This window comes from Zalophus californianus, chromosome 13 (assembly GCF_009762305.2).
Source record: "Zalophus californianus isolate mZalCal1 chromosome 13, mZalCal1.pri.v2, whole genome shotgun sequence".
Classification (NCBI taxonomy): Eukaryota; Metazoa; Chordata; class Mammalia; order Carnivora; family Otariidae; genus Zalophus; species Zalophus californianus.
This window is the reverse complement of record NC_045607.1, coordinates 84,458,360-84,472,741: the sequence shown is the minus strand read 5'-3', so window position 1 is coordinate 84,472,741 and position 14,382 is coordinate 84,458,360. Positions and strand designations below refer to the sequence as shown.

The window sequence follows — 14,382 nt, the reverse complement described above, 5'->3', positions numbered from 1 at the left end:
GAATTCACGGGGCTGGCTGATACGTATGGGGCATTTGAACCCTAACTGGTTCTGCCTCTGCTCTTCTTTTTAATGGCTCTTCTGTATTGCAATTAAATAGCTTTTACTTTTCTTAGTTCCAGGGTATCATTATGTTATAAAAAGGTTATTTCTTTTAAAAAAATTCATGCAATAAATCTTTATTTATGGTTGGTTTTGTTAAAACTGCCATCTTGAGGAACAAGGTATTTCAGCAATAATTCTTGTATAAGTATATGGAGGGTACTGAAGCTTGAGATAGTCATCCACATTTCAACAGGTGGGACACATTCCTAACTGTGTCAAGGTCCTGGGCCCTACGATACTCAGGAATTTAGAAGAAGGTTTCTCATGCCCCCTTTGGCTTCATTCAAACTGTTTTAGGTTGTTTATAGGATGGTGGTAGAGTAGCTTGTGATGATTATGGGAATGGCGTGCTAGCAGCAGATGCCTCTGTCTGATCATTTTCACCCATTCCTTCTGACAGGACCGTTATATGATTCTAGGCCGAAATGGCTTCTTTGTGAGCCCTTCTGACTCACTGGCCATCATTGCTGCCAACCTCTCTTGCATTCCATATTTCCGTCAGATGGGGGTTCGAGGGTTTGGGAGGAGTATGCCCACCAGCACGGCCCTGGACAGGTAAGCAAGGATGTCACCGTGAAGAACTTCATGGTAGGTTTCTGATGTCAGTGTCCCCCTCATCATTAGCTGTCGCTCATTCTCCCCTGCCTCACTGGGAATTGTGGGAAGTATGGGAACTTAGAGACCTTTATAGTGCACTTGGTAGAGGCATGAAGAATCAGGTGGCCTGAACTTGATCCTTAGTTCTGCTACTTCTTAGCTGTGGGAACTTGAGAGACATGTGATCTCTGTGCCTCATTTTTTTGCCAGTCTTTTTTATTTTAGCAATTCTAGTGAGTACAAAATATTATTTCCTTTTTTTAAAAATTGAAGTATAAATAACATATAGTTTTATATTAGTTTCAGGTGTACAATATGATTCAACAATTCTATACTTTATTCAGTGCTCATCATGATGAGTGTACTCATGATACCCTTCATCTGTTTCACCCATCCCACCCCCCACCACCTCCCCTCTGGGAACCGTCAGTGTGTTCTCTGTTCTTAAGAGTCTGGCGTTTTGTTTGTGTCTTATTTTTGTTTCTTAAATTCCATATACAAGTGAAATCATATGGTATTTGTTTTTCTTTGATGGACTTATTTCCCTTAGCATTATATCATATTACATTTAATAATTGAGTAATATTCCATTTCTATGTATACCATTTCTTCTTTATCCATCATGTATGGGTGGACACTTGGGTTGCTTTCATATCTTGGCTATTATAAATAATGCTGCAATACACATAGGGGTGCGCCTATCTTTTCAAATTAGTGTTTTCATTGTCTTTGAGTAAACACACAATAGTGGAATCACTGGATCATATAGTAATTGTATTTTTAAGTTTTTGAGGGCCTTTTATACTCTTTCCACAGTGGCTGTATCAATTTCCATCCCCACCAACAGTGCATGAGGGTTCCTTTTTCTCCGCATCCTTGCCAACATTTGTTATTTCTTGTCTTCTTTATTCTAGCCATTCTGAGGTATGAAATGATATCTCATGTGGTTTTGATTTGCATTTCCCTGATGATGAGTGATGTTGAGCATTTTTTCATGTGTATGTGTATTGCTATCTGGGTGTTTTCTTTGGAAAAATGTCTATTCAGATCCTCTGCCCACTTTTAATTGGATAATTTGTGTTTTTATGATTGAGTTGAATAAGTTTTTTTATATATTTTGAATATTAACCCCTTATTGGATATGTCATTTGTAAATATCTGCTCCCGTTCAGTAGGTTGTCTTTTTGTTTTATCAATGGTGTCCTTCACTGTGCAAGAGTTTTTTTTGCTTTGTTTCTCTTTCCTGAGGAGACATATCTAGGAAGATGTTTCTGTGGCTGACAGCCAAGAAATTACTGCCTATGTTTTCTTCTAGGAGTTTTATGGTTTCAGGTCTCACATTTAGGTTTTTAATTAATTTTGAGTTTATTTTTGTGCATGGCGTGAGAAAGTGGTCCAATTCCATTCTTTTGAATGTAACTGTCCAGTTTTCCCAACACCATTTATTGAAGAGACTGTCTTTTCCCCATTGTATATTCTTGCCTCCTTTGTCATAGGTTAATTGAGTATATAAGCATGGATTTATTTCTGAGCTCTTTATTGTTCTGTTCCATTGATCTATATGTCTATTTTTTTGCCAGTACCGTTTCCTTACTGATTTTGATTTTCTAACTCTGTGCTGGGCACTGCTGTAAGCCCATTCTGTAAACTCGGTAGTCATCATAACTACACTGTGAGCTCATTTTACAGATGAAGGAACTGAGGTACAGGGATGTTAAATAACTTGGTCAAGATCAGGGCCTAGCAAGGGTGGAACTGGGATTCTAACCAAGCCACTCCAGCTCCAGAGTGCATGGTCTTTTTTTTTTTTTTTTTTTTTTTTGAGCGGGGGTCGGGGGGCGGCAGAGAGAAAGAGGGAGAGCAGGGGTTGGGGCAGAGGGAGAGGGAGAGAGAGAATCTTAAGCAGGCTCCACACTCAGTGCAGAGCCCAACGTGGGGCTCAATCTCACAACCCTGAGATCATGACCTGAGCTGAAATCAAGAGTCAGACGCTTAACCGATTGAGCCACCCAGGCGCCCCCGGAGTGCATGGTCTTAATGACTCTGCAGTACTACTTCACATGGGGTGGTGGGACTGTAAGATCCATAGGAACCCAGAGAGGGGACAGGGGCCTCCGAGGAAGCTGCAGGGCTTACTCTGAGTTTCAGGTGCTGATGTGACACCCTTGGCTGCCCAGGCTTCCAGGTGACAGCTCCCCAGGTGAGGCCTATGTTAGTCATGCCCTCTAACCTCAAGTCCTCCTCCGTGCTTCACGTTGCCCTCGGTCCCATCCTCAGAAGCGAGGAGATGAGGCTGCACAAGGATGAGGAGAGGGACCCACAGCACAGTCACCACCCCAGGAAGTGGAGCCTCAGTGGGAAGAATGAGAAGGCAGGACAAGGGATCCATTCCTCTTCTCCCCTGCCAATGGGATAGTGGGCTGACCACTGGCCAGGCCTCCTCCTGAGGGTGGGGCGCAAATGAGACTCCTTAAGCTGTGGAGCAGGGCATGGGCTCCAGGGCTGTTCTGCTCCAGGCCTCAGTAGAGACGACAAATGAGAAGCAAGACGCTGTCCAGGCAGGAGCCAGAGAAAATGGGGCAGATGTGCCAGGCAGCCAGAATAAAGGGCATGCACTTGTCTGCTGCGTGCCAACTCCCCCCACCCCCGCCACCCCGAGAACCTCTGTTCTCACCCAACAACTCAGGACTCCTAACGAGCTCTTCTGGGCTCCTGAGGCCTGCTCCCCAACCCTTGGCTTCTGTAACTCAGGGTGTTTCTCCTCCAGCCATGTGGGTTCCCCTCCCCACCTCACATAGATTTAATTGGTTTTGATTTTTTTCTTTTAAATGGGAACTTCATCTTTCTCCTAAAGGTTCTCAGAGACTAAGGCTGAAACTGGAGTTGCATTTCAAGCCTCTTACCACTTTTAACAAATAGAGCCCATTCTTTGGCATGCTTACACTCAAATTCACTTGGTATCGATTTGACATTCAGCTGCTTTTGCTGACCTGACTCTCCCTATAGTGCGAGTAGCATTTGGGTGTTGACCCTTGCTGAGTTGAAGGGACGATGTGGACATGCTCTGATCATTGTGTGGTTCCATATCCTCCAGAGATACCAGTCCCACATTGCTTATATCCTGGGGATCTTTGTATACTTTGACTCTGAGAGCAGTCAGGGTCAAGACCCTGGGGTGTCAGCAGCTTGTTGAGAAGCAGATCTTTTAGAAGAGGGAAATTAAAAGCAAGATCTGATGGGGTGGGGTGGAGAGGCATCTCTTGAACCTCACTCTGAGTCTCCTTGAGTCTTTGGTATCTATTCCAAAGATAGATGGTTTGTAAACCACAAACTATACATACAAACCATGGTGGTTTGTGGTTCCATTTTGATGAGGATGAGGGAAAAACCCCTATGCATGGTCCTCAAGCCAAAAAGATACTGCGGTCCTTAAAACAGAAGTCCCAGATGCACATTTATATCCTGTAAGTCTCCTGCCAAGTAAGCCTTGTGTGCTTTGAAATTTTCGTTTTTCTTTTGGCTTAGGTTTGCATCGTTGTCATAACTGGTGATGTTGAGCTCCTTTTCATAAGCTTATTGTCCATTTGTGTAACTTTTTTGTTATGTATCAGTTCATATACATTTGCTCAATTAAAAAATTAGGTTTTTTTTGTTACTGATTTATAGAAGTTCTTTATATATTCTGGCTAATGTCTTTTGTCAGCTCTATGTATTGCAAGTATTTTCTCCCTGCCTGTTGCTTGCCTTTTCATATTGTTAGTGGTGCCTTTTGATGAGCAGAAGTTTTACATTTTGATGAAGTTTCACTTATTAATATTTTCTTGTATAGTTAGTATATACTTTTTGTCCTCTACAAGAAGTCTCTGCTTGCCCAAAGGTCAGAAAGATGTTTTCCCTATGTTTTCTTCTAGGATTGTTGTAGTTTTAATCTTCACATTTCAGTCTATGATGATTTTGAATTAATTTTTGTGTGTGGTGAAAGGCGGGGGTCAAGGTTTACTTCTCCCCTATATCCAGTAATTCCAACCTTGTTCGTTGAAAAGAATTTTCTTTCCTCTTGGTGCCTTTGTTGACCATATAGACCCTCTGTTTGGGTCTATTTCAGGATTCTCTATTTTCTCTCATTGATCTTTTTGCCTGTCCTTATACCAATATTATAGTGTCTTGATTATTAAACCTTTAAGGTAACATTGAAATCAAGTGAATCCCCCAAGTGTTTTTTTTTTCTTTTTGGCCAAATTAAGAAAATGACACATCCTAGCTTTTTTTGTATTTCTATATACATTTCAGAATCAACTTGTCAATGTCTACCAATTGTGACAGTTTTGATTGGGATTGCGTAGAATCTATAGAATAATTTGGGGAGAATTGCATTTTAATAATATTGAGATTTCCAGTTGACAGATATGGTTTATCTCTTCCTTTTAGTTTTCTTTAGTTTCTCTTACATATTTTCTAGTTTAATTTCTCTTATGTATGTTTTGTGGTTTACTGTAGAGGTCTCACACAATTTTTGTTAAATTTATTTCTGATTATTTTCTATGTTTCCAATGCTATTATAAGTGGAATAGTTTTATAAATTTAATTTTCCAGTTGTTTGCTGCTAGCAATTAGAAATACAACTGATTTTTGTATCTTGACCTTGGAATCTTCCACCAGGAAGAATCTTTTGGATGCTCCCCCCTTTACTTCTCTCCCTCAGGAGATACTGTGATATCAAGCTCATGCTACAATCCACACTCAGTGCCTAGTGGCACCAAAGAGTAGGGTGTATTATTCCACATTTTTTTCCATTTGCTTTTGCTTATATCCTTCCAATAAAAAGGAAGAAAAAAAAGGATTCAGTAAAACTGTGGAGAAAAAGGCAAAAATGGAGCCATCTTTAGACATTGAGGACTCAGGGTCATACAGGATCCTGATTGCTACGTAGGTTACTTAATATTTATGGGAGCATATTTAATAATACCACCTTTCACTTATTACAGAATTTTATAATTTAGAAAGAACTTGTGTACATTTGATTTCACTTGATCTTTGCATGAATTTAGTGGGTAATTGGGAAGGCATGCCTCTCACCATCTTCAAGATGTTGAACCATGTATCAGAGAGGCTAAGTGACTTGTACAAGGTTACACAGCTAATCAGAAAGTGACCCAGGATTTGAAACTGGGTCTTTAGTGTACAATTCCATCTGCCCAGTAACTACCACTGGATCAAGATGGCCCCTGAGAAACTAGGTGAGAATATTGCCCAACTCTTCTGGGGATAGCCAGCAACCTTCCAAACCCTGGCCAGGAGAGGCAGGTTTCACTCTGACAACAAAAACCATTTGTCCTCTTTTCTCCCGGACATTTCCCGGCAGTTCTTGATTTCACTTTGTCCTCTCCCTCCCAGTAAAACTCTGTTTCAGTAGGAAACCAGAGGCCTTGCTTAGAAATTTCACAAAGGGCCTGTTCTGATATGTAAGTGACCATTTAAAAGGATTATTCATGCTTGCTGGTTGGGATCCAGAATCCTGTGGGGCTCTGACGTGGTGATTTGTTTTGGGTATTTGATCTTTTGGGTAGCTCCCAGGTGGATTCTCATGATGGACACTTTATGAGCTTCTTTCTTCTTAGATAAAAAAAAATACAGCTTCAAAATCTTATCTTGACCCTGGTTTACCTTATAGGTTTTTTTGTTTTTTTTTTAAATGAATAAAATCATTGGAATGTGCCTGAAAGTGCCAGGACCCAGAAGAATGACAACTGAGTAGCTGAGACACATTAAATGGTGCACTTGCCTAAACTCTTGGGATTCCAGAATCAGGGGGGGCCTGCACCCTTGAAACTGATGAATTATTCAGGCAAAATGTCATTGTTCATAGATAATCGTTGTTCCCTGAGGGAAGACTTTCAGGGTCTTTAATTTCTACTCTTACAGTGTTACTGAAACAAGGACTCCATTTACCCCAGAATAATGCAGTTTCAGTCTTGAAAATGGCATTCTTTTGGAGTTTTCTCCCTCTGAATGTGTCTGATTTGTAGTTGCAGATGAGTCTGTGAGGCTGAAATCATTTTGGTTCAAATGATTTGAGAAGTAAAGCACATTAAAAGTATATTTGTGGCCCGAGGTCTGTCTCCACTCCATGCAGAAGCATTAAATAATCCTCTGTGTCATCATCCTTCAATAATATTTATGAAGAGCCCATCTGTGCTTGGGAGTGTGCCGAGTGCTGTGCAAAACAAGGCAAACACATGAAGACTTGAGCCCTTCTCATTAGAGTTATTTACAGCCTCACACACCACTAGCAGCATCCTTGAGTACACTGCAATGGATCCAGATCCAGAAAGTATGTTTTGACTGGAAGGGAGGCCATGGAAGGCCCACCACCATAAATGTGGCGGTGAAGGGAATTAATCCTTTTCTACCTTTTCTTGGCTATTTGTGCCACCCCTTTTGTTCACCATGTACTCACTCAAGAATAGTTACTAAGGGTCTTTTGTGTCCTAGACATGGTCCCTTGCCTTGGGGGAACTTAGAGTCTGATGGAGAAGACGAACAATAAGAAGAGAAAACATAGATACGAATTTTACCATGTGCTCATAGGAAATGAAGCCTGCTCCTTAGATGGGTTAGCCAGGCAAGGACAGCTAGAGGAGGTTGTGGGTAGGACCAAATATCAGAAACATGCAGCCGGACCTGGCTATGATGCTGGGATTAGAAATAGCCCCCGATACATGTGAAAATGCTTATTTTTCAGAATATAGTCCACAGCCATTTGTTGCCAATCCCCAGTCTGAAATATGTACTGTAGCTTTATCTTGAATATATTCAGCTGGTTGTTGGAATCCAGACAATGTTAATCCTATAAGTATGCAAGTATCTCCTGATCTACAATGACCTTGGTTTTTACTGCGTCCTTGGATCTGTGTTTTTTTGTCTCTAAGATCAGTCATGATGGACCAGAGTAATGGGAGAGATAGTGATCTGAGCTAATATCTAATTACTTAGTCTCCCATACATTGTTTCTGCTACAGAATGATAGGAATTATTATGCTTCAGTAGATAAATAGGTTCAAGTATATCCTGTATGAAAATTTTACCGCTGAGCTCTATATCCAGATTGCTGTCAATAGACAGCTCTGTGTGGGCAACTCAAATTTAATATGTATAAATAGCAACTTTTCCTATTTTCCCTGAAAATTGCTCTATCTGGGTGAACCACCTGTCACCCAAATTATAAACCTTGGAATAATCCTAGATTTCCACTTCTTCCTTATTCCCACGGTACCATTAATCACTGAGTTTTGTCAGAAAAGCTACTTAAATGTTCCCTGAACCATTCTTTCTTCCCCATGCCTACTTTTACTTTCCTAGTTCAGATTTTCATAGTCTTTTGCTTGAACTATTGCAATAGTCTATTAACCGGTCTCCCTGCCTCCAGACCTCCTCTTTTTCATTCACATTGTGAACCACCCCAAGCAAAAATCCATACTTCTCCCTCCCTTGCTTAAAATCTGTTGGTAGCGTCAAATACCTGGACAATGAGATATCCATTCCTGGATCTCCAATGAGATCTCATGTCCAGATTCTAAAGCATGCATAATTTTCTGCTTAGGAAAATCTCACTCCTGCCTACACTTTTTACCCTGCCCTGTAGATGTGTTGTGCTGCTTACAGTTCCCCAAGTTCAATGGCCTTTCACACTGCTGGGCCTTTGCACAAGCTGCTGTCTTTCCTTGAAATGTGTTCCCCGTACCCCACCCCATCCCATGTTGTCCTTCCTTATTTTTCAAGGCTAGAGTCAAGCATCGCCTTCTTACTAAGTCCTCTTTTGGTGTTGTGTTCTCTCCACCCCAAAGCACCATGTGGAACTGATTATTCATAGATCACTTTATCACAAATGTCACAGGCATTGAAAACACATACTTGTCTGTTTCCTAATGTCCAGCGAGCCCCATGAAGGGCAAAGTTTTTAACCAGTGCTTGGCACAGAATAGTTCTCATCTCAATAAGCACTTCTTAAATGAATGAGATTTTTTTTCCCTTTTGCATACCTTTCATTTGGAAGAAAAATTAACTAGAACTGCACAGATCTAATCACAGAATTCTCAAAGTTAAGTACTGTGAACTACCAACACACTTTCTTTTGACTTTTGTACAAAGTAGACTTGTCGATAACCATCACCTGGTGGCACGGGAAGGTATATCTGAATGATAAGAAGAAAATAAATGATGTATAATTACATGGTCTTCTTTGACTATAATAAAACTGTGTCTGATTTATGGTTTTCATTTACATTTAGGTAACTTTGTAGTGAGTCAGATTTGTAGTAATGATACAGGGGTATTGATTACAGCTTCATCAAGGTAAGACAAAAGGAAGCAACCCCATAGCAGTTATTTCCTGCTCAATAATTACAAACTCACCACAGCCTGAACTTAAGCTCAGGATTATTTATTCCTTGCTCTAGTGAGTAGGATGAGGAATGGATATTTTTCCTAGGACATTTAGAGAATGCCTCGTATTACTTTCCTGTATGGTTTTTGTGTTCACTTACAGGAAAGGAGGCAAACAAAGATTGAAGCCCATTACTTGGTGTTTCTAAGAGTTGATGTCTGATAAACACATGATAACATGTGTACATTTAGTAGAGGGCATTTATGAATTAATTGGCTAAAGGGAAAGGAACAAATTGTTAACATTTTAAGACTAGAACCTACAAGAGCTTTGGAGCTGTTGGATAAACCATCTTTTGTTCAGTTTTTCAGAGCCATCTTTGGTTTTTGCTATTAGAGTTGGTCAGAAAAACAATTTTGTATAAGCATTAAGTAATCTGAGTTCCAAAATATGTAGTCATCATCACTCTCCAACGTGAACTGAAAGACAAGCCATTTTTAGAAGTCAGCTCTCTTTTGCCTACTACATTTGCAAGGACTCTTTGCCATTCTTTGGCTTCATTTCTAGAAAGGTATGGTCATTGCCAAGGGTGTCCAGCATCTTATCCTCAGCGCTTCCACTTCTTGGCCCTCTTTGGCCTTTGGCAGGTCACTTTGACCATTGGTGGACCCAGCTAGTACTGAAAGAAGCCCCTCAACACTGCCCTGGGTAATTGGGAACTAAAGACCATTTTAAGGAGGGATTTCTTTCTTTCTTTCTTTTTATTTTTTTAAGATTTTATTTATTTATTAGAGAGAGTGCGAGAGAGCATGAGCAGTAGGAAGGGGCAGAGGGAGAGGGAGAAGCAGTCTCGCTGCTGAGTGTGGAGTCAGACATGGAGCTCAGTTCCAGAATCCTGAGATCATGACATGTGAGCCAAAATCAGGAGTCACATGCTTAACTGACTGAGCCACCCAGGTGCCCCTTGTCCCATTCATTTCTACAAAGAAGCATGAAGTAACTACCTTAATTATGGTGGTAGTTACACATACATCATTATACAAGTATGTATATATGTCAAGACTCTTGGAACTGTGTAATTGATGAATTTTATTTTATGTAAATTTTACTGTGATAAAATTGATAAAAAGAATCAAATCCTATTTATTTAAAAACAAAACAAAGCACCTCTCTTGGGTCTTCCTTTATGTTTGGGGTCAGAAATCAACTCTAGTTCTTAGCATCAAGGCTGGAATTTAATAGACTGGCCAGGTTCAGGTGACTCAGGTGGCCTTTGGAATCTCTGCACTCCTTTTCTCTCTGTGGTGAGCCAGAATATCGATAGACTACCTGAAATTCTTTTCTTCTTTGGAAAAGGCTCAACTTACATTTAGAGTCGGAGGTTCTAATATTTCAAGGTCATTAGTCAAATTTATTGGCATAAAAGATATAAGGAAGATAGGATAACCCAGCTTAATTCTGAGCCATCTGCATTGCCAAGCTGCCAGAGAAATTTGGCACTTAACGATGATTTTAAATGAAGGGGGATAATGATAAATCATCCTAGGCTTGAAGATTCTTTTGGAGGAAAAAGGCGTGTATTTTTTTTGTATGTGCTTTATATTTTGAAATGGATTTTGTAACTCTAACCAAAAAAATAAAAAGTTTTAAAATGGATTTTAATCCCCAATCTCAAAGGTTAGTGTTAAGGTGGGCCTGTTGGAATACTACTTAAATGGATTGCTAAATATCATCAATCTTACTTTACTCATCAGGCTAACGGAACAATAGTATCTAAGAAAGATGCACCGGGTGAATCAAGAAGCTGCCCAAAAGTTTTGTCAGCTCAGCAAAGAGTAAGAGGATAAATGCATTTTTATTTACAATGCAATCTATTATAGTACCTTGTTCAATTTTTACCAAATCCTCGGAAGTATTTGTCAGGTGCTATTATTGACATTTTATTTATAAGAGAGAGATCATTTTGAAAGGTTAAGCAATTTGCCCAAGGTCACCCATCAAGAAAGAAGCAGTGAAGATGGGTATCAGACTAATTCCAAATCTAATAATTTCTTTACTGATCCTAATTGTTGAGAGCAGGAAGGCGTTCTGATTGTATCTTAAGTGTAAATCATTTGTGCGGGTTGGGGTGTGTGTGTATGGGAACGTATGTTGCCCAAAAAGTGGTAGATGACATCAGACAAGCATAATTCATTTCAACCCCAAGATGTCTTGTAAATTTCAACCTTGAACATCACTACTGTTCAGTAAAGCTCCGAAAGAAGCAATCCCTGGCTTTAACTTAAGACTTCTAGGAAAATGTTGACTGGAGTTCAAGGTAAGGTTTGAATTTTATACCCTTGCCTCGGGATCTGCTTGAAGCAGTAAGATCAGCAGTGGCCACATGAGAAAACACTGATCAGGTTTCAACGGCTTTTCTCTGTTACATTTTCTATAAAGTGGGTTTAGCAGATAGAATTCCTTCTCTCTCAGAGTTTTTCATCTCAGACAGACAACACTGATGACCAGAAACATAAAATATACCGACTAGGTATAATCGGTTCTTTTGGTAAATAATGTGTTAGGAGTTGGGTATAAGATGTCCGTGCATAGGGAAAAAAAAGACAAGAAATCTGGTCAGCCCCTGTCTGTGTGCCCTATACAGGGGAGAGTGGAATCCACATCTGAGTATCCATTCATCTTGCCCCTGCTCAGGTTTCTGCCTGGGGTTTAAATTGTCATTTGGAATTCTAAATTCTTTTAGAGTCCTCGATTGCATCAGTTGTTTATATTCTAGCATGCAGGAAAACTCTTTGATGAGTTGGTGCTTGTATTTAAGAATGCAAGGTCTCTATCTAGGACTCACAGAGAGACTCTATCAGGATCTTTGTGCTGCAAATGAGAGAAAACCAGCCAAAGCTGGGCCTAAGTAATAAAGGGAATGTGTTGGCCCACAGAACTAAAGTAGAGGTGGCCGCAGGTGAACCTCGCCCCAGCAGCTCAAATGATACGTCCACTTGACCTGGATAGTGCTGTCAGCTCTGCCTGAGAAGGCATCACTCTCATCCTCAGGCTCCCTGCCTCTGGCTCTCCAAGCTTTCACTTTGGGGGAGCAAATATCTGCAGGATTTCAGACTTCTCGCTCTTATACAATCTTGTCTATGAGGATGAACGGTTTCTTCTTTCCTCCTCTCCTCTCCTCTCCTTTTCCTTTCCTCTCCTCTCCTTTTCCTTTCCTCTCCTTTCCTCTCCTTTTTCTTTCCTTTCCTTTCCTTTCCTTTCCTTTCCTTTCCTTTCCTTTCCTTTCCTTTCCTTTTTCCTTTCCTTTTTCCTTTCCTTTCCTTTCCTTTCCCTTTCCCTTTCCCTTTCCCTTTCCCTTTCCTTTCATCTATGAGACAAAGCTTTTCTAGAAAGAAACAACTGAAAACATCTCCTTGAGTCTTGATTTTGTTTGGGGTCTGTACCATCTTTGACCCATTGACTCACCAGGGCCATGGGGGGGTTAGGATAGGCTGAAAATCTCAAGCCCCTTCCCCCTCATTAGGTGGAGCTGGGAGGACTGTCATTCTTTCCCAAACCAAATGACCAAGAATGGATGCAGTTGTTCTCCAAAGCAAGATCTTTTTTCTCCTTCCAGAAGGGAGTAGTAACTGCAGCAATTTGGGACCCAGTGGGTGCAGAAGGATGGAAGCTAGGTGAGGGCATTGGGGTGCAGTTCTGGAAGGAGAACTCAGGACCTGGCTAAGAACTCAAGGTGCCCTTCTTGTTACCTCTCATACCCCTGCCAGCCCTCTGCTGCTTACCAATAACTGACAGTGCCATTGGAATTAGAATGGCGGTGCTTGCCTATGATCCTTGTATAATATGGTCATGGATTCATCTTCCTTCTTTCCAATCCTCTCCTCTCTACTCCTTCCTTCTTTCCTCCCTCCCTCCCTCCCTCCCTCCCTCCCTCCCTCCCTCCCTTCCTTCCTTCCTTCCTTCCCCGTCTTCCTCTTTCCCTTCCTCCCTCCCTCCCTTCCTCCATCTCTCTTGACCTCTCCCTCTTTCCTTCTTTTCTTCCTCCATCCCCTCCCTCTCTCTCTCTTTTTTTTAAAGATTTTATTTATTTATTTGACAGAAAGAGACACAGTGAGAGAGGGAACACAAGCAGCGGGAGTGGGAGAGGGAGAAGCAGGCTTCCCACGGAGCAGGGAGCCCGATGCGGGGCTCGATCCCAGGACCCTGGGATCATGACCTGAGCCGAAGGCAGACGCTTAACGACTGAGCCAACCAGGCACCCCTCCCCTCCCTCTCTCTTTACCTACCTTCCACTTTGCCATTTTTCAGACAACATTTTTTATTACCTGCTGCATGCCAAGCACACTGCTGGGTTCTGGATATAATGGATGGAGTTCATCTTCTCTTCTGCCTCCTTTATTTTTTCTATCAAACTTCATAGTCAACAAACTTTATATTCTCTGTGTCAAGTATTCTGTTAGATTTAGAGAAATTCATGACTTCAATCTGATGTTAATGATAGATTTGGAGAGTGTTTCAAATCATTGACGATGACATATCCTACAGATTGTCTTCCACAGATTCTACTACCTATATTTAGGAGTAGGAAAGAGAGAGAACATAAGTTAAGGAGTGCAAACATGGATGCCTGCCAGCATACGCAAATGAGCTCATGCACAAAATGAAACATGGTACTTTCTTCATTGGCCTCTACGTTCAGACTTATCCAAGTTTGAATTCTGACTCCTCTACTCTGGATGTGACTTTGGGCTGATTCCCTGATCAGGGTCTCCTCTGTTAAATGGGAGTATAATAGCACCTCTCTCATTAAGGATTAAATGAGGTAATATATGGATAGTGCTTAGAACAGTGCCAGTCTACAGTAAGAGGTCAATGAATGTTAGCTATTATTAACACAATAATGGAGTTTTATAGGTAACAAACTCAAGAATGAACAGTGGATTCTAATGACTAGTCTCCAGTTCTTCTACTAAGGAAGTAGGACTTGATCAGTGGCTACACTTCGATCCCATATCCCCCATGTCGATAATAGTGATTAGGTGGTGCTCCTTTTTGTGGGTACCTCACACTTTTAGAAAACTGCTGTATGAACCTCAAATATCTGTATTTGGTAGGTTTTCAGATTATTTTGTAAGTAATGATTGTTAATTTTCTTAAAGATTTTTATTTTAAGTAATCTCTGCACCCAATGTGGGGCTTGAACTTACAACCCCAATTATCAAGAGTCGCATGCTCCACCAACTGAGCCAGCCAGGTGCCCCAAATGATTGTTAATTTTCTTTAGCTCTTTTTATGTG

The 14,382-nt window shown here is 40.9% G+C and overlaps 1 protein-coding gene across 2 annotated transcripts in view; it reads left to right on the top strand.

The window, feature by feature from the left end:
- PGM5 (phosphoglucomutase 5) overlaps positions 1-14,382 on the top strand; it is a 209,583-nt gene that overhangs the window by 45,102 nt on the left and 150,099 nt on the right. For both annotated transcript variants that reach the window (XM_027616806.2, XM_027616805.2), the window contains exon 6: positions 506-660. In XM_027616806.2, coding sequence (XP_027472607.1) covers positions 506-660 — 155 coding nt within the window. The remainder of the gene's footprint in view (positions 1-505; positions 661-14,382) is intronic.